The sequence below is a fragment of the Mustelus asterias genome, chromosome 3 (genome assembly GCF_964213995.1).
Source record: "Mustelus asterias chromosome 3, sMusAst1.hap1.1, whole genome shotgun sequence".
Lineage (NCBI taxonomy): Eukaryota > Metazoa > Chordata > Chondrichthyes > Carcharhiniformes > Triakidae > Mustelus > Mustelus asterias.
Genome location: NC_135803.1, coordinates 33,258,057 through 33,284,130, shown reverse-complemented (window position 1 = coordinate 33,284,130; position 26,074 = coordinate 33,258,057). Strand labels below are relative to the sequence as shown.

General features: G+C 42.2%; 1 protein-coding gene across 1 annotated transcript in view; it reads left to right on the top strand.

The window, feature by feature from the left end:
• mcf2l2 (MCF.2 cell line derived transforming sequence-like 2) overlaps positions 1–26,074 on the top strand; it is a 334,271-nt gene that overhangs the window by 161,118 nt on the left and 147,079 nt on the right. Inside the window, exons 10-15 of the mRNA XM_078207045.1 lie at positions 5,597–5,716; positions 7,170–7,361; positions 7,453–7,644; positions 12,645–12,822; positions 20,040–20,143; positions 21,618–21,706. Coding sequence (XP_078063171.1) covers positions 5,597–5,716; positions 7,170–7,361; positions 7,453–7,644; positions 12,645–12,822; positions 20,040–20,143; positions 21,618–21,706 — 875 coding nt within the window. The remainder of the gene's footprint in view (positions 1–5,596; positions 5,717–7,169; positions 7,362–7,452; positions 7,645–12,644; positions 12,823–20,039; positions 20,144–21,617; positions 21,707–26,074) is intronic.

Here is a 26,074-nt window from a genome sequence, read left to right as displayed (position 1 = left end):
AGTGGTTCAGTGTGTATAGTGGTTCAGTGTGTACAGTGGCTCAGTGTACAGTGGCTCAGTGTACAGTGGCTCAGTGTACAGTGGCTCAGTGTACAGTGGCTCAGTGTGCAGTGGTTCAGTGTGTATAGTGGTTCAGTGTGTATAGTGGTTCAGTGTACAGTGGCTCAGTGTACAGTGGCTCAGTGTACAGTGGCTCAGTGTACAGTGGCTCAGTGTACAGTGGCTCAGTGTGCAGTGGTTCAGTGTACAGTGGCTCAGTGTACAGTGGCTCAGTGTGCAGTGGTTCAGTGTGCATAGTGGTTCAGTGTGCATAGTGGTTCAGTGTGTATAGTGGTTCAGTGTACAGTGGCTCAGTGTGCAGTGGTTCAGTGTGCATAGTGGTTCAGTGTGCATAGTGGTTCAGTGTGCATAGTGGTTCAGTGTACAGTGGCTCAGTGTACAGTGGCTCAGTGTACAGTGGCTCAGTGTAGTGGCTCAGTGTACAGTGGTTCAGTGTGCAGTGGTTCAGTGTGCATAGTGGTTCAGTGTGTATAGTGGTTCAGTGTGCATAGTGGTTCAGTGTGTATAGTGGTTCAGTGTACAGTGGCTCAGTGTACAGTGGCTCAGTGTACAGTGGCTCAGTGTACAGTGGCTCAGTGTACAGTGGCTCAGTGTATAGTGGTTCAGTGTATAGTGGTTCAATGTATAAGGGTTCAGTGCATAAGGGTTCAGTGTATAAGGGTTCAGTGTATAAGGGTTCAGTGTATAGTGCTCAGTGTATAGTGGCTCAGTGTATAGTGGCTCAGTGTATAGTGGGTTCAGTGTACAGTGGCTCAGTGTATAGTGGATCAGTGTATAGTGGGTTCAGTGTACAGTGGCTCAGTGTACAGTGGCTCAGTGTACAGTAGTTCAGTGTATATTGGCTCAGTGTATACTGGTTCAGTGTACAGTGGATCAGTGTATACTGGTTCAGTGTACAGTGGTTCAATATGATTCCCGTGGTGGGCGGGACGGGAAGGGTCCGCCCAATGGCACTGTTGTCTCTCAACCAAGATGACCAGAACCATTTGCTTGTCATGACATTGCTCTTTGTGGTTGTTCCTATATTATAACAGTGCCCGCACTTCAAAAATGCTTATTGCCAGGAAAGCACTTTGGGACAACCTGAGGTCATGCTCTATGAATGCAAGTCTCTCTTTTTTTCTTAAAACACATTGGTTTCACCAAAACAACGTAATAATATTGACCAAAAGGCTTTAATCCCTGCGCAATGTAAAAGCCCATTGCTTGCAGATTTCTCTAAACTGTCTCTGTCTCTCCCCTCTATCTCTGGGGTCTGTGCTCAAAATATACGTCAAGAATTGTGCCTTCTCCCTTCCTACCCCCACAACCCCCAGAACATCCTAATGTTCTCGCACTGTGATATTCATTATCTCAACCACCCAACCCAATTTTCTTTTCCCCACCTCTCCTGAAAAATATTCTAACCAAGTATTTTATGAAACACGAGAAGTCTGTTAATATTTTACTTCAGTCGTGCTTTCTTACAGCAAGATCCAATGTTTACTGTGGGCTTTCAATTTCCTTCTCTCCCTAACTGCTCTTAGTGTTCTCGTTTCAAACCAGGAAGCTTTTACGGAACTGCTTTACAGCTTCTCAAGGTGAAAGGGGGAATACAAATTCCTCGGCCTCCTGCACAAAAGAAGTCGGGGGAGGTGAATATCGAGCATATTCAAGCAGGGAACTAAATGAAAGTTCCAGTAAAATTCTCAGTTGCTGAACCATTAGTCAGCTTGTTCCCTTGTTCACTCTGAGTTTTGAAAAAATCCTTTTTACAGAAACTTTCCCCCCTGCAACTGAACAAGCTAGTGCTACCGGCTATCAAGAATCTTATCTTTAAACTATTAATTTTCTTCTGTGCCTCTCTTCCTATCTGATTCAGCTTATTTTCATCCTCTTGCAACTCATCTTTTAAATACGTCGGGTGAGGTTCTCCGGCCTCCCAGCCGCGTGTTTCCCGCTGGCGGGAGGTGGCGCATTGTTTGCTAGCGGTGGGATTCTCTGGTCCCGCCGCTGTCAATGGGAATTCCCATTGACGTCACCCCATGCCAGTGGGAAACCAATGGGCAAGGGTGCACTGCCGGCGGGACCTGAGAATCCCGCCAGCGTGAACAGCCGAAAGATTCCGGCCTTCATTCGTGGAATAGGGTCATAGCAACACTCTGAATGCTGCAATGATTTTGGTTCCGTCCTCCTGAGAAACTAACATCTTTCAACTGCTTACACTCTTTCCTGAAACCTTTATTTGTTGCGGAAGGCTAGGTTCTGCTTTCCAGCAGCAGATGGAGTCCCATCCTGTTTGGGTTTGCTCAAGAATTCCTTCTGGAGTTCTTCTCCAGTAACCCTCCATGAGGTGGCCAGAATGTGGGAGGGGGTGGGTGGTAGGAGTGTATGTTTGAGTCCCTCCAGGGCTATGTAATCCTCTAATTTACTTATTGACTTAATGTCCGCGAGGAACATGTTTATCAGTTTTATGACTCTACTAATCTTATTAAATCAGAGCTATCCTGTCTTTTAATTCGACATCAGCAACTACAAGTTTTGACTCCTGGCAAACTGTTTGATAAGTTATTTATCCTTCAAGCGTATTCTCTCCAAGTTCTCTTTAAGCTGCGTTGATCATTTTGTATTGTGCAGTAAGTGGATTCCTCATCCAAAGTGAAGCCAATGCTGTGTGCGTGGTGTAGTCTACAGTCACATAACAAGGCACTCACTACCTTTCCTCTAAGTATCTGCGCTTTCTAGACACCTCATTCATCTCATTCCTCTAACTGCACCTTTGGATAGTTTGCAAACTCTTTGCATAATTCATCATTCAACAAGTCCCTCACATCCACTTCCTTTGAATCAACAGATAACAATAGTATTGCCATTATCGCAGGAACTTGTTTGAAATAACGTCACTACACTTGTCAGCCTCCTGACATAAAATACCAATCTGAAAAACCAAATCATATTCCCCTCTGATTTCCAAGTTTATACTTAGCTGAACATAAAATTTAGTATCTCTATAATTTAATTCCTTTTTGATTCTGATTTAAGTAGAAAGCGTCCACGGGCCTTTGAGATCAGTTGCTGTTAATAGTGCTGGTGTTCTGATATAACATCTATGCCTGTCTCTGTAATTGCTAAAAATAGTCCCTGTAATTACTAACAGATTGGGCAGAATATTCTGCCAGAGTGTCAGGTTCAGAATGAAAACCAGCATGTATCTCTACAGATCCACAGCTGAGTTTTCACTCCAGAGTTCTGGTGTTCAGTGCACAGAGAATCTGGTTTGTTCTGGTGGGGCAGGGCCCGATATAGCCAACAAGGCTGGCACTACAGAGATCAGGGTGCCATCTTAAAAGGGCACCTTGATCTGCAGTAAAAATAACCTTCCTCCTCCCCCCACCCACGGACATGGAGAACCCCCCCCCTCCCCCACAAGCATTGGGGCAAACCCCGTCCCCCTACCCACCCACCCACCACGCAAGGACCTGGGCACTCCCTCCACACCCCCCAACCATACAAGGATCTTGGCACCTTTCCCCCCCCATGGGGCAAACCCCCCCCCCCCTCACCATGCAAGCTATCAGGGCAGTCCATCACAGGCATTACCCTTCCCCTCTCATAGGTGTTGGGTTGCCAGATTGGCACTGCCAAGGGGCAGTGCAAGGGCACTACTCGGCCATGTCCTTCACCACCCAGGGGCCGCACTTAGCAGTGCGCTCCCAGTGTGGTCATCACGACTGATTTTCAATTTTGAAAACCAGAAGTGATTCCCTGGCATGACGTTATGCCATCTGGCTGGGACAATGCAGGGAGAAAGGAAGTAGCAGTGTGAAGCCCTATAATTAGATGTTAATTTATTTTAGAATAAGCTGACTCGCTTGAGCCCGATCGGGGCATCAGAGGGGGTGAGGAAGATCCCAAACCGAGATCTCGCTGGTACAAATCCAGATTTGGGCCGCTTGTGGGACTTAGCAGCTGTCACAGGATTTGTGCCCACAGCTAGTGCAGTGTGAGATTGCGGCCATTGTTTTATAACTTTCCTGCAATCTCTTTATGCCAATTCACCTGATTTTCTTCCTGAATTGCATAGAGTAAAAACGTATCCAATTTATCCGCACAATGCTTGGACCCAATATGTCAGAAATTTGGAATACAAAAGGAAAAAAAGGAAAATTTCTGAAATGCACATCTCTATCAGCCCATAATTTGTTCATTCTTCTTGTGTTGGACAGATCATTATCCTGTTCAGATTTGTTTATGCTGCATATCAGATCTTGCTTTTTCCCCTCTAATTTGACTGCTGTTCAAACAATTGATGAATACTAATTTAGCCGCCTTCATGGTATGATGATGTATGAGGAAAATATGCAGGGGAGGGGATGGCCTAGTGGTATTATCACTAGGCTATCAATCCAGAAAATCAGCTTATGTTCTGGGGATCTGGGTTCGAATCCTGCCACAGCAGATGATGGAATTTGAATTCAATAAAAAAAAAATCTGGAATTAAGAAGCCACTGATGTCCATGAAACCATTATCGATGGTCATAAAAACCCAATCTAGTTCAGGATGGGAAATCTGCCGTCCTTATCTGGTCTGGTCTACATGTAACTCCAGAGCCACAGCAATATAGTTGACTTTCAACTGCCCTCCAGGGGCAACTAGGGATGGGCAATAAATGCTGGCAGCCAGAGATGCCCATGTCCCTCAAATGAATAAAAACAAATAAAGGTTTAGGTGAATCATTCCGCCAGATAATGCACGAGCAATGTATGAGAAAGAGAAGCAATGAAACACTCTGGTACCTCCTTCCCAACTAGTCACAACACAATCCGTCTCAGCAGCAAGGAGCATCCATACTTGTAATTTTAAAATAATTTCAGTCTTCATACACGATGAATTTAATCAGAAATTAACTAAATTTATAATCCATCACATCCTTCAATGACCAAAGGAATTTCTCAGCGTCCTGACCAACTATCTTCGGATTACGATCACCAAAACATTTATCACACTCATGGTACCTTGTTGAGAGCAAATTGGCTGCTGTGTTTCCTCAGAATACAATGACTTTGTTAGCCATGTATCCCTTTAGGATGTGGTGCAAGAAGTTTCTGTACAAAATGCTAGCTCTTTATAGCATGAGCAATGATAAGCGGATCTGATAGCTTGAAATATAAATGCAACACTGGAAAGATTTGTGAAGTCATATGCATTTAATGGTTTCTAACTTCCTGTGTATCGTGGTGTTATGGTTGGAATGCATTAGAGCATCCCATCTACAGATTTTACTTTATTCTCCTGACTTTTGGTACTGCAGCTCAAGTTATGTTATACTAAAACATGAGGTGTGCTTACCTTAACTAACCACATAATGTCATCTGAGTACTAACCATGTGTTGTCAGAATCAAATAAGAACCGACTAGAGATCAATTTGGAGATCTAAGTTCATGCTGCACACTATTGAAATTCAAGCAAATATTGAAGATATGAATTTCTAGATGTGATGATAAAAATTGAAATGAAAGACTGAGAAATAGCTACTACTTGTTATTTGTTTGCAGGTGAAAGTTACTCTGGATTGTCTAATAGAAACACAGGTTGCATTCACTGACATTGGAAACAGTGTAACCTGTGTGGAGCGCCTTTTAAAAGAACTACAACTGCAGGAAGAGAAAGCACAGGTAAAGATGGCTAAAACGCCATTCAGACTTTCAGAAGTGAATCTCTACACCACATTTACTCTTGTAAAGTCCTGTAATCCTAGAACAAAGTGGAGCAAGTCATTTAAAAGTCAGTTAAGTCGCTAAATGATTTAATCCATCGGTTCTAGGTTGCAAATATATTTAATTTGTGTTTCAATCACTTATTGCCTCCACCATGTAGTGCAGAATTCCATAAACAGGCTTAGTTAACCTAACTTCCGGAGGCCCAGTGATATTTCCAAGCTTGCTAAAAACTTTCTTTACAAACAATGGCGCTCTGTGATGCTATATCAGTGATGTTCTCACGAACCTTTAGTAAAGTTCCTAGATTTGCAATTTCTTTCACACTAGGGAATAAAGATCGAGTCTTGACAACACGGCAGTAGGAAGAATGTTTAGAGCACTGATTAACTGTCATTAGATTTTTGCAAATATTGCATTGGGATGCAAAGCTGATAGTGTCATTGATGAGTCACCAATTCAGCCCATGCCATTACGCTCATACACCTAATTTGACAATTTAAAAAGTAGAAGCAGATTGGCAGTTGTCATATTTAATTGAAGATGTCAATTTTCTAATTATACCAGGACAGGTGGGAAACTCACTCACTGCCAGTGCATTTTGGAAAATGATGTCCACATTGGTTAGCACTGCTACCTCACAGCTCCAGGAACCTAGGTTCAATTCCAGCCTTGGGTAATTGTCTGTGTGGAGTCTGCACGTTCTCCCTGTGTCTGCGTGGGTTTCCTCTGGGTGCTCTGGTTTCCTCCCACATTCCAAAGATGTGCAGGTTAGGTGGATTGGGCATGGTATATTGTCCCTTAATGTCCCAAGATGTGCAGTTTAGATGGATTAGCTATGGTAAATGTGTGGGTTTACAGGGACAGGACAGGAGAGAGGGCCTGAGTAAGATACTCTGTCAGAGTCGGTGCAGACTTGAAGGACTGAATGGTCTCTTCTGCCTTGGTAGGGATTCTATGTTCTTACTTTCAGTACAACAAATATGGATATGTATTTTTCCGTGATTGTGAAAATCATATTTGCAAATTAAATTAAATGACCTTTATCTCAATAAATATCCAGTGCATTCAATGAGACATTTTAAAAAGATATTTCTACCATTGTGAAAGTTAGAAATACAGGCTGTATTGGCAAGGAAACCAAAGATATTCGGAGGAATCCCCACTATATCAGGATATCTTACTGTTTTTGAGGGGCATTGTTCTTGAAATCCTCTAATGTTAAAATAACACGCAAGGTATTGTCTCACAAATACATTAATCTTTTGTCCTCAAATATCGGCACAGCATTTCTAGGTTCATAATGAATGGCTTGTTTTACTGATGATCTGTTCAAACAAATTGATTGTGCAGCTCACGTGTTCTCGCTTTGTTATTTCATTGTCAGATATCTTTCCATCTTTGTTCATAGGAATCATTAGAAAAGGCCCAGTTGTTAGCAATGCGTGGAGACCAACTTATCCAAAGCAACCACTATGCCATTGACTCCATCCGACCCAAGTGCAATGAACTCAGGCGTATATGTGATGATTTTACCAATGAAATGAAGAAAAAGCATGACGTGCTTGGAAAATCTCTTGAAGTCCACAAACAACTGGACAGTGTAATGAATCCATTAGTCTTCAACAAGTAATCACAAAATGAATAACTTTATTGAGAATCTATTTTTTAATTATTTCATTTTGTTCTTTAAGGCCAAGGAATGGTGTGAAACGGGAATCTATCTCCTGGCATCTCAAGCAGTTGATAAGTGCCAAACACAAGAAGGAGCAGAAGCTGCACTCCAAGATATTGAGAAGTTCCTTGAAACTGCCAAAGATCACAAACTTGCCAATCCTAAAGAATTTTATAAACAATTTGAACTGTTTCTTACTTCAGAAGTTAAGGTGAACCAGAAACGTTGACTAACTCAATATTATGGTATTAATTTTTCTGGAGTCATCTGTTAATGAACAAACAAAAATAGTTTAACACAAAAGAAAATGCAAGTATTTTTCAAAGCACGTCGGCAAATAATTCTGGGTTATTTCATTTTTGAGGATATTAAGCTCAACACAGTCCAAACCTATTGGGTGTTTTTATGTTTTCGTGTATAATATATATATAAATTATATAGAGTTCCCTTCAGTAGTAACCATCACCATTAGAACTCTTGGAAAATTGAACAGTTGTAAAGGATTGCCATTACCCTTAACAGCCAGGTTTTATTTTAATAGTTTGAACAGTGACCGCAGTTATATAACTGGCGGATGTCACTAAGAGAAGCGAGCTTGATACTTTGAGGGGGATGATTGGCGATTTGTATTGGAATTTCTTGGTTTGATCTGGAAGTTTGAAATGAAAATTCTGTGGTGGTAGGGTGGAGGTATCATTAGTCACAAAATTAAAAGATAGGTGAAAATTGTGCTGTGGGTGGTCATTGAAAAAAAATTGTTCTAAAGTTTAATTGTAATCATAGGAGATAGTAATCTCCCCACAATAGACTTGGACATGCAATTGGAATAACCTGCATACAATTTTGGATTCACTAAGTACTGATCTTTTATTAAGCAATAGGTCCTCTCCATAATTGGGAGAGAAGTTGGATTTATTACTAATTAATGAGTAATAAATACTCTCTTTCTTGGAATAAGGGTAATGTCTGTAGTTTAGTGGACATGTGCTACTTTTATGGCTGAAATAAGGACTGAACAGGTAATAAGTCTATGAAGAAAATGCATCTGAAGAGAGCAGACTTTGGGAGGAAAAAAAGCTTACAAAGGAAATGTGAAGAACGAGTTGAAGGGAAGGATGTGGAGGTAAACGGAATTGCTTTAAAGAGGTTGGGTCACATTGCAGAGGCACTTTATTCCGGAGACAAATTGTGTACAGAAGAGTTGACATGAAGGACAAAGGAAGTCAGAAAAGGCATTTGGGAGTTAGAAATAAAGAACCTATAAGGATGGGGATTGTGATAACTTCAGAATCAAGCAGCAAAATGCCACACAAGTGATAAGTATGTAGAGAGGTCAGGAATGAAATATAGTGGAACATGTAAAAGTAATAACAGTGTTCTGTAAATATATCAAGAACAAGAGAAGGTTGCAGAGGGGTATTATATTGTTTACAACTGTCAATTAGGATTATTGTGAGGATGGAGGAGAGGTGGACAGGGAAGTGGCAGATTTGCTGAGTCATTATTTTGTGACCATTCTCACCTCTGAAAGCAGGAACCAGCTGCCTAAAATTAGGTAGCATTATAAGGAAGAGAGCAGGCGGGTAACATCACAAATGAGGGTATGATAGATAGGGTAAGAAAGCATAGCACAAACAAGGGTTTGAATGTCTTCATTCAAGGATACCAATGGAATTGCCAAGCAAAGCAGGCTATATCATTGGCAGCAAGGTGTCAGCTGGAATTCAGCTCTGGTGAGTTTAAAGAGATAAGATTAGTTCTAAGGATCAAGAATGTGGATTATATATTCTCTGCTTGAGATAATAGAACAGCAAAGAGATCTTGGTGATTTGATGGAAAGGTTAAGATATAGGATTACATAAGATATTCAGGACAGAAACAGGCCATTCGGTCCAACCAGCCTATGCCAGCATTTGTACTCCACTCAAGCCTCCTCATTTCCTTCCTTATCTAATTCTAATGGCAAAACCCAAACCATAAAATCCCGCCTGAGGTCAACAGACTTTTCCATGTTCCACCAATCGCCCGCTCCGACTCACTTCCTTCTTCAAATACTTATCGAGCTTCCCTTAAATGCATCCATAATTATCTGCTTAACCACTTCCTCTGGCAGCGAGTTCCACAGTTTCACCACTATCAGATGTTATATCTGAGTTCCGTGTTTGGCTTCTTAATGATACTGATGGCCTCTAGTTTGGTTCTTTCTCACAAGTGGAAACACTCTGGGGGTGATTGTCCACTCCCACTTTGGGGGCTGGGTGGGAGAGGAACGGTGGAGGGGGTGAAGAATCGAGCAGGCATCCCATAAAGGCTTTTACGGCAGCGGGATTTTCCCACTCAATTGTCCCCCCCCCCCCCCCCCACCTCCAATCACAAAACAGGAATCCCAACTTTAAAAATCAGGATTCCCTATTTGCATCTATTTAACTATGCACATCAGGACTTTACTCCTAATAGATCCCCCACATTAAATTGTGGGCTCGGGGTGGTGGATGGGGAAACAGGTTCCATTTTTAAAAAAACATCGGGGAAGACTCACCCCTGCTATTTCTTACACAAAGTGTTTCCAAATATACAAATACACTGGAAAAGCCAGTAGCATAGTTGGTGGGCTACCTTCCACTTTTCCTGCCTGAGTTGGCATTTGGATAAAACGTTGAGTAAATTCTGCCCTCTATGTCTAATCTGTCAAAATTCTTAATGTTAAAGGCCTCTAATAGGTCACCCAGGGTGACCAAACGGGCTGATGGCTCAGGAAGGAAAAGGCACGGGGAAGAATGTGCATTCACGGACATGCTGTGCATAGGCAAAAAAATAGAAGTATGAAATTACTCGACAAATTGCATGAGACACCCTGGGACATGAGACAGGAGGTTCAAATACAGGTTGGTCCCAGAAAATCCAGGATGATTGGTCACCCTTCAGACTTCTCTTGTCAAGGAAAAAGAGACCTCAGCCCATTCACCTTTTTCCAATAGGTATTACCTCAATTCTGGTTGTAAATCTTTTCTTCACCCTCTTCAGGGCCTCTGCAGTCCAATAATATTGTCCCCTTCTCTGCAAATATTAAGTAGTCCTCTTCTGACTCATGCTTCTTTAACATGCAGGGTGAGAGACCATGGGAATTGTGTTAATGAGGTGAATGTGGATGGATTGTTGTCGGCCTCTCTATCTCATTTTCTTCTTCCGTTGCTGACGACTGCATGGTCATCCATTGAGAGAGGTGCTCAGACGTTGTGCGCCTTAGATCCTCTGCCCAGCCCATGTCGAATTGGGGGATAAGAGAAACTTAGGACTGATTCCTTCAATTTGCTGATTTTGGAAAGCAGCCAGATGCTGGTCATAGAAATTAAATGAGTGGATAGAAAATTGAGTGGGCCCCATTGGTGTTTCTATCCCTTCCTCTCCAATTTTCTCCTATTCACTGTGCCCATGTGATCTAATAGCAAATGACACAGGAAGAAAAAGTCTTCCTCGATCACTCAAAAGCATCAGTCACAAGTGTTTTGGTCAGTATCCCAAAAGGAAATATGTATATGATTTTATCACTGACCATGACTCATGTAATATAAGCTGTAAACAAAGCTTTTTCTCATATATCTCAATTCTAAAGCAATGAAAAACAACCTCCACAGTTCCCAAGTCAGACATGTGGTATGAATTAAAGTCATCATTTTGTTTTGGTCTGATTATCTTTATACATGTTGTTGAGCTGGATTAAGGGGAGTGGGAGGAAAAATGATAAAACTGGGAGAAACATTTGTTTGGTTCAAGCCATTTGGGGGGTCAATGTTCACAAGCAGTCAAGAAAGTGTTAAAAGGTATTAGGGTTTTTAACTCCAGCTTCTGTTTTCTAAGTCAAAGTAAGACTGGTTCATGTGAGATTCCATACAGAGTACTGTGTTCAATTTTGGTCTCATATTGGACTGAGTTCAGTAGAAGGTTACAAGGCTCTGTGAGACTGCAGCATCATTTCCTCCCTTTTGTTTTCCAGCTCCCTCGAGATCAAAAACATTCCAGGTGTATTTTTTGTAGATATGTGTACTAATCTTCAGTGATCAGTGCACATAGACCCACACACGCCTTCACTTCACTACAGCTCCTAGTCTTTCACCATTAAGAAAATATGCCAATATTTCTTTCTCCATTTAAGGCTGATTAAATTACACATCCACACATTGAACTCGATTTGCTAGACTGTGCCTTTTATTTCATCCATCTAGATTTCAAAGCTAAAGTTTATTTATTAGTGTCACGAGTAGAATCTATCAACACTGCAATGAAGTTACTGTGAAAAATCCCCTTGTCACCACACTCCACGCCTGTTCAGGTACACTGAGGGAGAATTTAGCATGGCCAATGCACCTAACCAACACATCTTTCAGACTGTGGGAGGGAACTGGAGCACCTGAAGGAAACCCACGGAGACAGGAGGAGAACATACAGACTCTGCACAGACAGTGATCCAAGCCAGGAATCGAACCCGGGTCCCTGGCACTGTGAGGCAGCAGTGCTAACCACTGTGTCACCATAGCTGACCAATTAATTCAGTGAGAATCTGAGCCATAATGATTAGGGTATCAGAAAAATGAACCAGTGTTGCCTCCTGTAGATGTAGCTTGGGACCAAAGTTGAATTGCATTAGCGGTTAAAAAAAAATCACACATGAAACTCAGATGATGCACTGAAGGTTGTTCAAGATCCATAGCCCAATACTTGAGCAAGGAGTAAAACAACAACTCGCATTTATATAGTACCTTAATGGTGTAAATGGCCCCTCAGATAATTCTAGAGTAGTAGCTGGAATTGGTACAGAGGAGAAAAGTTCTGTTGAATCTGATGTATAGTCCAGACAGATCTAGCATTGGATGGCTGTACTATTTGTGCTCAGGATTGTAAGCCTTGGACTGGAGGAAGCAAGTACGGAAGTTGTTCCAAATGAAAAATGCTAATAGGATACAATTGTCGATTGGGGATAAAGGCTAGAATGCTGGAGGAATGAAGTGACAGCAGAACAACAGGGCGAATGTAGACTGGGAAGCCAGTCACAGTTGTGAGCAATGTGGAAGCAGAGAGAAAAATAGCAAAAGGGGGTTGAGGCGAAATAATTTTGAAATCAAAACTGGAGAGAACGAAGCCAAGGTGTGGAGGGCAGAAACTTGGTGACATAACGTAAAAGAACAAATGCTTTAATGCTGCTTTCATTTCCAGGCCAACATACAGACAATCCTTCAGAAGCTGGAAAATGTCCAGGAAATGTTTGAAAAACGTCAAGCTAGTTTAAAGAAGTTAGCAGCCAAACAGACTCGACCTGTTCAACCTGTGGCCCCACGTCCCGAATCATCTCCAAAACGCTCTTCACCCAAACCAGTCCGAGCACCTGTTCTCAGTAAGTGGCAGACAATCCCTTTCATTCCTCAGCACAAAATAATTGTGATGTAGCAGTTTAGAGTTCAAAACAAGATGAACCAAATATTTGTTTGACTGGCTTTATAGATTTTGACATCCTTACTACCCCGTTGAGCAATGAAATTCAAGTGAAGTAACTGGTCTCTATTATATCATGCTATCTGTACTCAACACATCATTATTCTCCAGTAAATAAACAGGAGTGGCTTTTATTTCAAGCCACCAAATCTTGCATCATATTGGACGAGTTTACAGCCCCCACAGACATGTTTCCTGCAGGGAGCACGTAAAATTGCAGGAGCACCCACCCTCAGCTTCTCGCTGACCCGGAGCTCAAGCGGTATAGGCAGGCACTGAAGTCAGCTACGAATTTTAACCTTAAATGGTTAAAGGGTGGAAAAGACAGAGGGGGTGGCTCTTCGGGGCTAAGGGGATGGTTTCCCCTTAGACCGAACACCCACTCCCTCCCTCTCTTAAACCCACCCTCTCCCCTCCAGTTTTCCCTTTCCCTATTACTCCCAAATCTTCCTGGTCCAAGACGCTGGACTTTCCTGCTCCGGGGATCTTAGGCTCTGGGTTCCTCTCTTCAGCTGCAGTCCTGGCCGCTGCCACTGACGCCCTCCTGGCACTGATGGAGCTGTTGGCCAATTGGATTGACCAGCAGTTCCAGAAGCCGGGACTTATCCACTCAACCCTGATTAATGAGCCCTACAGCACTTTATTACTGTGGAGCTGCTCCGCCTATAGTTGGTCAGCTTCACACCAGTATGGTTTTCAGGGGGTCATGTCATCTGCCCTCCTGTATTATTCAGCCCATCATTAAACACACAACCACTCACCTGTAAATAAACAGCAAAGGTTTTTATTTCAAGTCACTGAATCTTTCACCTCCCCACTTATGTCTCTGCAGTGTTTTATAATGACTTGCCAATTATCCTGTAACGCATTGCAGCATCATAAAAAAGGTTGCTTTTTAAAAGTAGACACAAGAATTATTTATTAAAAAAATTACCTGGATTACACTTTATCACGGCCTCTGTTCTATAATATATTTTGGACAAAACATTGGCCAGGATTTTCCAGCTGCCTTCCGGCAGGCTTTTCTGCAGCAGAGGCAGGTGGCCACCAGTGAGATCTTCCGGTCAGTGGCAATTTACATAGTTCGCCAGTCCCCCACAGCGGGGGAGTAACTTCCCACCGGTGGAAAGTGCTGAAAAATCCCACTCATTATCCTTACCATAATCTTAGTACAAGTATAATATTATAATGGTAGTGTCTACAATTTTCTAACATGATGAGCAATATTCCATAACCTTTGCTGAAATAAGGATTTAACAAAGAACAGTACAGCACAGGAAACAGGCCCTTCGGCCCTCCAAGCCTGTGCCGCTCATTGGTCCAACTAGACCATTCATTTGTATCCCTCCATTCCCAGACTGCTCATGTGACTATCCAGGTAAGTCTTAAACGATGCCAGCGTGTCTGCCTCCACCACCCTACTTGGCAGCGCATTCCAGGCCCCCACCACTCTGTAAAAAAACGTCCCTCTGATATCTGAGTTATACCTCGTCCCTCTCACCTTGAGCCCGTGACCCCTCGTGATTGTCACCTCCGACCTGGGAAAAAGCTTCCCACTGTTCACCCTACCTATACCCTTCATAATTTTGTACACCTCTATTAGGTCTCCCCTCATTCTCCGTCTTTCCAGGGAGAACAAGCCCAGTTTACCCAATCTCTCCTCATAGCTAAGACCCTCCATAACATCCTGGTAAATCTTGCCATACCAGGCAATATCCTGGTAAATTGTCATCAGTTATTTTTGAGCACTGAGGCACATTAGTACATCAGACCTCTCCCTTCTGTGTTTCACTCTGTTGCTAATTCTAATGCACTCTATCATAGTTGTGGTCCTGTTATGTTAATCCTTTTCTTTCTCAACCTTGAATGAAAATGAAAGTCTACTATATCTAAATTACCCCAAAAGTAAACACATTCCATTCTTACTCTGCGCAAGAACAAAAAATATAAATGAGACAGCTGGATTTTGTTTTGATACACAATAGCAGCAGGGACAACATTTTTAATATTAAACAAAATCCTGATGTTCCAAGGCAGCTCATCTTGAAGTCAAATTCAGTTGTTGTGGTTTCTATCTTATCTGTAATATCTTATCTGTAATATCTTATCTGTAATATCTTATCTATCTAATCTGTCAGTAATACAGAACTTAACCTTTTCATATTTTCAACTGGATATGAAGCCATCTTTACCAGAACAGTTCACCCGATCTATGTCTTCACATAGCTCTCAGGTTAAACAAAGTGATCATTTACCACTACAATAGGCAGTAGCTTTCTTAACACTGCCCTCAGCACAATCAAACAGCTGGATACAGAATGGTGTGCGGGTTAGGTTGATTGGCTATGCTAAAATTGCCCTTAGTTTCCTGAGATGCGTAGGTTAGAGGGATTAGTGGATGGATATGGGGGTAGGGCCTGGGTGGGATTGTGGTCGGTGCAGACTCGATGGGCCGAATGGCCTCTTTCTGTACTGTAGGGTTTCTATGATTCTATGGTTATGTCATTTGTGTCAATTTTCTAAATTCAAGTATGCAAAATTACAGATTTTTCTGTTGTTGAACTGTTGGGAATATTTGAGAGATTTTACATTTTTTTAAAAACAAAATGGTTTTACTTACTGGTCCAAAGTAGAAATCTTTATTTGGATGAGATGTGTATGTTCTCGGTTTACCTATTTCTTAGATCGGAAATGGCAATCCTATACTGCTTGTATTATGAGCAGTGGGAAGAAATTTATCTGGAGGATAAACATTAGTCTATAGCTGTTGGGCCAAATGGTCTATTTCTAATCCAAACATTCTTATGTAGGATATGGAGAAAGGCCAAAAAACGGATAAGAGTTATGTTACAGACAGAGGGGGATTGATTTAACCTGTACTGATTGCTCCACTCATTACCTGTCCATAAACAGAGAGGTATTTTGATTTTCTTCCCCCTTTAAACAGTGGCATATTTCCCAACGCCTTAGTTTTGGTGTGATCCAATTTCTATTAATAACCCCACAGCAAACTTGTGTTAGATGAACTCAAAAGGGTGGTTCATTTGCACACTCTTGAGGGGTCATAACATAGCCCCTTTGCATTCATACAGCAAGAGAAAAAAAAGAGTGGAGATCACAGAGAAACAAAATGGTGTTTTAGTTGGCTTCCAGTGTCCAGAATCAATGCCAGATGAAGTATTAAAGTTTATTTATTAGTCACAAGTAGGCTTATATTAACGCTGCAATGAAGTTACTGTGACAATCCCCCAGTTGCCACACTCTGGCGCCTGTTCGGGTACACAGAGGGAGAATTTAGCATGGCCAATGCACCTAGCCATCACGCCTTTCGGACTGTGGGAGGAAACTGGAGCACCCGGAGGAAACCCACGTAGACACGGGGAGAACATGCAGGTTCTGCACAGTCGGTAACCCAAGCCAGGAATCGAACCCAGTTTCCTGGTGCTGCAAGGCAGCAGTTCTAACCACTGTGCCACGCCTTCACAGAGGTCAACAGCCTGAAAACCATTGCTGTATATTTCACAAGATAGGCATGCAGAATCAGTCTTGTAGGTGATAGTACAAAGATTCCAGCAGAAACAGTGCAGATGTGGCCAGGTATTCAACCTGGGCAGAGCATTTTTTTGTTGCTGCCAGTTAGACAGTAAAATGGCAGACTAAGACTTTGCAGCACAGCAAGCCAATGTTACTAGTTACAAAGTTAAAGGTCCACGTCACATGACTCCCACCTCCTCACAAAGTCTTTGAGTAAGGGTGTGTATCCCCCATCTGGGTGCCAGAGATGCTTAAATATCTCAACCATTAAGAATGGAAAGGCATATGATTGGACCTTTTGTCCTAGTAGACAGCTAGATTCTGATTGGCCAATTAGGTGATGAAATGCAGATGACATTTGCATAGCTCGCAGCCCACAATATATTATTGTCTCTTTAGAGATAATGGATGCAAATTTCTTTGATACTGCCATAAAGCTCCTTTTCTTAAGGGGGTCACAGACATAGATTCAGCCAATTTAAAAAAGAGTCTTTGTCCAGCTTTCAAAATGTTAAAAACAGCCAGGAGGATATCTATATCTGATCTATTAAAGGTCTTAGCCTTGCACAGTGCAAAGATGCTTCATGATGAAGCCACAACTGGAAACACAAAACATTGTTCAAGTATAACAGAAGCAAACCAAGGTTGCAAAGTGGAGGTGGCCCAGTAAAAGTGATGTCTGAATGCAAACAAATTGCTGCAATACTTAACCATTATTTTCAAACAGACTCCCAAAAGAAATGGTGGGGTAGAACTGCACATGGAATGCCAAAACTGGGGAGCGAGTAAAGTGAGTGTTGTCTAAAAAAATAGGTTTTTAAAAAGAGATATAGCAAATGTTGCTCAACTTTTCTCCCATGAGAAATCAGCTCAAATTACAGGATAATATCTGCAAGTTCTCTCACAGAGCTCAGGGTAAAGCACAAAGACTAAAACACAAGCCTTTGGTTTGAAGACAGGAACCAGTGTTAAGGGATGGAGCCATCAAGTGATGGACTTGTAAACCTTCTCCCAGTATTAGGAACGCATTAATATGGGTAATACAAGGGAGTATGTTGAGGGCCATGAGCTAATTAAGATAACAGCATGGTTTTAGGAGTGAAAGCTCATATGTTCTTGACTAAATTATTTAGTCTCTTTGGAAAGTTGACAGATTTAGGAGAAGGGGAGGAGTGAATGTCAGTGTTCCACATAGTAAGCTACCACGCAAGACCCATGCCCATGGGATAGATGAAAATACAATGAGTAGTAGGCAGTTATCTGGTTAGAATTATTAAAACTTACAATAATTAGGAGCAGTGACAAAATTCAAAATGATGGTGAATCACTGCTCTTCCACAGGATGTGACATTTGCACATATGTATTGATACCAGCTTCTACCTTTATATTCTATTCTTACTCTCATCCCTGGGGAAAAGTTAAGCCTTGTTGAATGAGGTCAAATTGTGTTAACATAATAATTGAACAACCTTAGGTTCTAACATTTGTGGAGCATGTTGTGGCTTTAACCAAATATCTACGCCGTCACTAAGATTGTTTATTTCCCTTCTTTGTAATATGACCCATCTCCACCCCATCTCAGCTCTGCAGCAGCTGAAAGCTTCAATGTCTTTGTTAATTTCAGAATTGACTATTCTGATAAACCCCTGGCCGACCTCCCAACACACTATTCTCTGTAAAACTTGAGCTCATCCCAAACTACACCTTTTTGAACACCACAAAATTAAACATCCCACCATTGTAGTCTTCAGCTGCTTAGGCCCTAAAGTTCCCTCCTAAAACTTCTCTGCCTCTGCACCGTTAGACCCTTTGGCCAAACATTTGGTTCACTTCCATAGAGTGTCAGGGCTGTGTCAATTTTGTTATATAATGGTTCTGTGAAGCCCCTACAGGGGCTCTAAATACAATTTGTGGCTCTCCTGTCCATATTAAACAAAAAATAAACTCTAGAATTTGTAAGTTTTCTAAGCTTCCAGTCCATGTGTACCTCCCAATTTTTAATTCATTTTCTAAAATTAAATTGCTGGATAGAAGTAGTCACTTCCAGATTTATATTGAGGTTTCTTTAATGCAATTAGCTGTATAGCCTGCTTGATAATTTCATTTTCACTGGATGGCAGAGATCCCCGATAGCTAGCACCATCTGGTTCACTAATGTCCTTTGGGGAAGGAAATCTGCTGTCCTTACCTGGTCTGGCCTACATGTGTCTCCAGAGTCAGTGCAATGTGTTGGACTCTCAACTGCCCTCCAAGGGCAACTAGGGATGGGCAATTAATGCTACTCAGCCAGGGATACCCCATGTCCTACAAATGAATTAAAAAAAACCCAGAATCACCACATTGGGAACGGTGAAATTCATGTTATAGAGCTCACTAACTCTTTGGGGCAGCTTTCTTCAAAGTCAGCAACGAGCACCATAACTGTCCTCAAGATCTAGGCCGCTGTTGGCACAGGGGCGAAATAAGAAACCTTATTAAGTTTAAGCAAAGATTAAGAGAGGAGCTCCTCAACATCTGTGATTCAGGGTTAATATGAAATGTACCAAGGGACTATTGTGTTGTGGAAACATGGGCTCGATGCACCAATCGGCTCTGGCGTGAAATGGTTACTATTTACGCTGTTACATTTAACTGAACTGCTGTGGGGCAGCGGTGCTGGCCTCTGTGCCGCCCTATCAGCATCTCTTTTCTTCGTGTGTTTATCCAGCTTCCCCCTAAATGTAAATCTCTCTCGGTGGCAGCGAATTCCAATTCTCAGCACACTCAGAGTTGCCGAGTCATTTTGGAAAAGAGGAGGCCGTTCTCTGGATTAAGCAGTTTCTCCTCCTCTCCCCCACCTTGGTTCAATACCAATGATAATCAACTCTTTCCAATTGAATGTGCGCACAGCCAAAGTTAGCGAATGTTCCACCCATTGTGTCCAAGCCTCGTTATGTTTACAGTGATCCTAACAGGGTCCAGTACTGAGGTGATAACGTCCAATCACAGATAGGTAGGTTGTTAATTTAGAGAGAGTGGGACCATGGAGATCTGACATCATTCATCCATGACTCTATCCTTGCTAACAACGCAACCGGATTCAATTCAGAGAGAACTTCCTCGTTTGGCATCTGGATGGGTACATGAATAGGGAGGGAATAGAGGGATGTGGACCAAGTAAGGGCAGTTTTTTTTTTTCCAGTTTAGTTAGGGCATCATGATTGACACGGTCTTGGAGGGCCAAAAGGCCTGTTCCGGTGCTGTACTTTTCTTTGTTCTTTGTACAGAAAGCTAATGATAAATCAGCTGACTAGTTTATACATGACCACTGAAACCATACGATTACAGACTGGTAATTTTAGTGGAGTGTTGGGTTCTGGTTGTTCTACAATACAATATGCAGCTATGTTAAAATTATTAGTCTATGTTGTTCATTATTTATATCTACTGTGCTAATGTATAAAAATTGTCAAATCTGATTTCATCTATATAGCTGGCCAGTTTAAGGCTCTTTTTTAAACTACAGTACACAAATCAACATTTTTGCAATAGGGTGCATTATTCCCCTTTTGCTAATGATCAGCTTTTCTTTATTATTCCCACAGCTCCCAGCAGAAGGAGTTTAGATAACATTAGCAACTTAAAGCCACTTACAGAAACAGAATTAGCAAAGAAAAGAAATACAAAGAAACCAAAAGGAAACTTAAAGGTAAGGAAGTACCTATTGTTGTTTGCGGATTAATGTCATGGCAATATTTACACACAAACATATACAAGAGGATGTGATAAAAATTAACAGTTTCAAGCAAAGCATGATTAATTCCAATATTTATCTGAACATATTTCTTTAGGATAATTTTCACTCTTGATGGGAAACAACAGTCTGATAACGGATTAGAGCTACTACCAACGATTTAGTAAAGGAGAATGGCAGGTCTTATTTCATAACACTTTCCTTAAATTTACCTTTGAAGATTGAGCAGTCAAACCATAGCAAAGTCAGTTTTGAGTTGAAGGGGAACAGATCTAAAAGGAAGTAAATGGAGACAAACGTCTGTATTATTCAAGCAGGAAACTGTTCAGGTCTCCAGGATATAAAAAGTGGCCTCATACTTAGCCACTTCTTCATGAGTGTTGGGTATGCTAAATTGCCCCTTAGTGTCAGCAGAACCTGCAGGGTAAATATGTGGGGTTGTGGGGATAGGGCCTGGGTGGGATTGTTGATGGTGCAGGCTCGATGGGCCGAACAGTCTCCTTCTGCACCGTGGAGATTCTATTCTAAAATAGAAGCAAAATACTAAAAATGCTGGACATCTAAAAGCAGAAAATACTGGAAAAACTCAGCAGGTCTGGCAGCATCCGTGGAAAGAGAGAAACAGGGTTAACTTTCAACCTGTCTCTCTCTCTCTCCCCACAGATGCTGCTGAGTTTATCCAGCATTTTATACCTGATATACCTGAAAGTGGCAACTAAAGAATTTGGGTTAGAAGTGTGATGCGCGATTAAATCACTCGGGAGGCTGGATCGTACCCGGGAAATAAAGGCTTTTATTAGTAACAAGAATGGAGCATACTGTATGACAATACAATCCCAGACTAAAGGGTCGCCAGGCAGTGCAGTGACCTTTATACTCCTACAGGTAGGCGGATCCAGCCGGAGTGTACCACAGAACAATACCAACAGGTAGAACACCCCAACCCTAACCCCAACAGTGACAACAGCAACATATGTACAAATACCCATAGTGCTAACCATCTATGGTTCAGTACCCATAGTGGTAACCATCTATGGTTCACCACAAAGTGTAGCTGGAAAGAGACCATTACATAACTCACGATATACAAGTACGGACCAACATTCGGAACAGCAAATGAAAAATAGTAGCCTGCAAAAACAAGTTGTGGTGGTTCCGATGCGATCTCATTTTTGTCAATAAAGAAATACTTTTGAATTGTATAAAAATGCAATCCGGCCTGACGTTTGGTCTACCTGAATTTCTGGACAAACATTTCTAAATCGCCAGTAAAAGCAGAAACTGTATTAAGTATAGTTTAATATCATCTATTTGGTATGATAGCTATGCATTTATTAAATTCAGCCAGTGTTAAGTCCTTTGCTGCTTCAGTGATCTATGTAAAAAAAATGCTGCTGTGACCTATTCCCCCTCGTTTTGTCCCTTTTAGATTGAAGTGATGCATGAAGCCAGTCAGGGAGGATCCAGTCATGTTCAAGTAACAGCTGAAAGTGAAGAGAACTTGTCAACAAGGAGAAGGTAAGATAACTATCCAAATATCCTCATGTCTGTGTCAGTTGGGCTGGACACCATTATACTTTGTGTTCTCCAAACAATTTTGTCCATCTATATTGTAGGGCAAACATATAAATGGTGAACTGAACCTTTCATAAACATTAAGTTTTAGGGAAAGAAGTGCCTCATATTTTAACTTGCTACTCAGGATGATAATAGTTTATACCACAAAATAGTTGTCATAAAACTGTTAAATTATGTGGTGCTTATTAATGCTTTAGGGAAGCACAGTGGCACTACTGCCTCTCAGCGCCAGGGACCCGGGTTCAATTCTGGCCTCAGGTGAGTGTGTGGAGTTTGCACGTTCTCCCCGCGTCTGCATGGGTTGCCTCCGGGTGCTCCGGTTTCCTCCCACACTCCAAAGATGTGCAGGTTAGGTTGATTGGCTGTGCTGAATTGCCCCTCAGTGTCAGGGGCATTAGCAGGGGAAATACATGGGTGGGATTGTTGTCAGTGCAGACGCGATGGGCCAAATGACCTCCTTCTGCACTTTAGGAATTCTATGAACAAACAGGAGAAAGAAAAGGGTTGAACAGATACATCAAGATGATATTTTCCAACCTATCTTGTCGGCAGGATGTTCCAGTTCTGCCGAAGTCAACCCACATTGTGAGTTCCCTGGCAACAGGGTGGGTGGTCTGTGCAAAACACAAATGTAAGTGCAACCAGGTGGTCCCACTGTCAGCCAATGGCAAGTCACCTCTACTGTGGGAAAATCCACCATGGTGGAACTGGAAAACTCGACCCACCAGTATATAGCGAAACTGTACATACACTGACAGTCCTGAATGACTTCAAACTCAAGATACAAGATGCAGTGAAACTGAGAGTCTCAAATTATGAAAAATGGAGAGTTTATTTATTCGTGGGACATGTGTCGCTGGTTGGCCAGCATTTATTGCCCATCCCTAAATGCCCTTAAGAAGGTGGTGTGAGCTGCCTTCTTGAAACACTGCAGTCCATGTGCTGTGGGTTGATCCACAATGCCATTAAAGAGGGAACTCCAGGATTTTGACCCAGTGACTGAAGGAATAACAATACATTTCCAGGTCAGGATGGTGTCTTGGAGAGGAACTTGCAGGTAGTGATGCTCCAATGTATCTGCGGCCCTTCTAATTGGAAGCGGTTGTGGGTTTGGAAGGTGCGGTCTAAAGATCATTGGTGAAGTTCTGCAGTGCATCTTGTAGTTAGTAGCAACAGTGTCTACTGAGTATTGGTGGTGGAGGGAGTGGATGGGGTGCCAATCAAGCAGGCTCCTGTGTCTCAGCTGGTGTCAAGTTTCTTGATTGTTGGAGCTGCACTCATCCAGGCCAGTGGGGAGCATTCCACCACTCCTGACTTGTGGCCTTGTAGATGGGGGGCAAGCTTTAGGGAGTCAGGAGGTAATGCACCAAGTCTGTTTGCAGGCAAGCACAAGGCAGAGAGGGTGAAGAAAACCTCTTTTTACCCAACATCCATAGTTAATGAGGCAAAGAAACCATTCTTTCTGGGGTTGAATGGTTTCTCTGTTCCTGGGTAAAGAACTCTATTCCACAAAGAGCAAGTAGTGCCAGTTGGGGAGCAGTCCTGAATAATGATTCAGAAATTATGAAGGACAATGGTTGGTGGTGAATTAGGCTGCAGTGAGAAAGAAATGGAGAAAATGGTTCACAAGTAGCCTTTCAGCTCTTCTTACAACAGCTGATCCAAAATCAAAGATTCTCAACTACTGTGCAAGGACACAGCCTATAAAAAAAAGGCAAATCCAATAACATTTGTGGAAGACATGATTGGAACATAGCAAAATTAAACCTCTAGGAATGTCTCCAGAATTGGTCATCCATTTCCACTGGGAAGTCAGGTTCAGATGAGCAGCTAACAGCCCACTTACCACCCAGCACGTTAACATTAGTCACTGCAGCATGAAGGAAAAGGGTTTAAGACAGGGCTCTGCAGGACTTTCTCCCCCTTATTTAGCTGGGATCTTCTGGGCACTCTGTCCCTAGAGTGCCCACGTCACTTTGTAACTTCATTGCAGTGTTAATGCAAACCTACTGGTGACACTAATAAACTTTTTATAATGTCAAGTAACAGATTCCAGGATCAGAACATTCCTCCTGTTGTGGAGAAGTACCCAGGATGACACTGAATTGGAAAATCTAGTGAATGAGTGAACTGAAATCACATCCTACAGACAGAGCTGCAAAATTAGCATAATCTTAGTGGAGTGAAAAAAAAGGAACACCGCAGGAGATGGAAACAAGAACAAAAGTTATAAGAATAGTAAGGGAAAGCTCAATTTCTGGAGAGTTCCACACAGCCATCCCCTGAAAATCAGTTCCCTAATGCGTTTAATACTGAGATTATAGGTTACTCTTATCTGAAGGATCATTGACCACTTGTGCAGTATTTCTTGCTAACAAAAGACCTCTACTTGCTAGAAAAATGTCCATATGTTCGAAACTACTGGAATTAGAAACTTGATTTTATTTCCTCGGTGCAAGTCTAGAAGCTAGAATTTCCAGATCTTGAAGTCTGATCAAACAGGCAATGAAACCCCTTGATTACCACATTCTGTCTGCCCACCCACCCCACCCTTTAGTTAACGAATCAGTATTCCATGCTAAACACCAACTAAGGAAGCGCTGATGGTGATAAAAGGCATTGCACTTGGGTGGGGACCTCCATCACCCAGGGCAGTTCAGTAGCACCACTACAGACTGAGCTGGCCAAATTCTAAAAGACATAACTGTCAGAGGGAACCAAGAGGGACAACATACTTTAGCTCATCCTCACCAACCTCCCTAATGCAGATGCATCTGTCCATGAATTTGAGGAATGTCTGCCGTATAGTCCTTGGAGATCAAGTCCCATCTTCACATGGAGGATACTGCCTGCTGTGTTGTGTGGCACTGGTGTTAAATAGGATAATTTTGAACAGATTTAGCATCCATGAGGTGGCCCATCAGCAGAATTGTACTCGACCACAATCTGCTACCTCATGGCCTGACATATCCCCCACTCTACCATTACCACCAAGCCAAGGGCTCAAACCTGGTTCAATGAAGAGCACAGGAGGGCATCCCAACAGCAGCACCAGGCATACCTAAAAATGAGGTGTCACCTTAGTGAAAGTACCACACAGGACTACTTGCATACCATACAACATAGGCAGAGTTAAGCAGTTCCACAACCAACACGAGGTCTAAAATCTGCATTCTAACCAGTCATAAATGTCTTTATCAAAAAGGTCAGAAATGGGGATGTTCAGCACTATTTGATTCCACATATACTAAAGCAGACAGTGTCCAGATACAGCAAAACCTGGACAATATCCAGGCTCAGGATGACAAATAACATTCATGCCACAGTCAGCCAGTGACAATCTCCAACAAGAGAAAATCTAATCATTCCTTGGCATTCAATTGCACTATCACTGCCGAATCCCCCACTATCAAGGTCCTGGCAATTACCATAAACTGAATTGGACCAGTCACATAGTACTATGGCTACAGCAGGTCAGCAGCTAGGAATACTGCAGCAAGTAACACCTCCTGACACTCTAAACGTTGTTCACCATCTGCAAGACAAGTCAAGAGTGTAATGGAATACTCTCCACTTGCTTGGATGAGTGCAGCTCCAACAACATTTGATTAACACTATCCAGGACAAAGCAGCCCTCTTGATTGGCACCCAGTTGTAAACAGTGGAAGCAACATGTACTATCTACAAGATGGAAGGCAGGGACCAAAGGTCCTAGATAGCACCCATCAAACCCACAACCACCACCATCTAGAATGACAAGGGCAGCATATATATGGGAATACCACTGCCTCAAAATTTCCCCTACAAGCCATACACCATCCTGACTTGTAAATATATCGTTGTTCCTTCACTATCAAAACTTTGGAACAACCTCCCTAACAGCACTATGAGTGGACACACGCCACATTGACTGTAGCAGTTCAAGAAAGCAGCTCACCACCACAAGGGCAATTAGGGATGGGCAATATACGCTTACCTAGTCCATGAAAGAAAGTGAAAGGAAAGCAGGAAAAAACCTCATGAAAATAACCAATCCTACATTGCAAATCCTGACTGACCTCCCATCTTTCAATCTGTAAACTATAGTTAATCCAAAACTCCTGAGCAAAACCTTGGATCATTCATCACTGAAGCGATGGCATAGTGGTTGTGTCACTGGGCCAGTAATCCAGAGACCAAAGGCAATGCTCCGAGGACCTGGGTTCCAATCCCACCACAGTAGATGGTGAAAGTTGAATTCAATAAATATATCTGAAATTTTTTTAAAATCTAGGCAATGACCATGAAGCTATTGTAGATTGGGGGAAA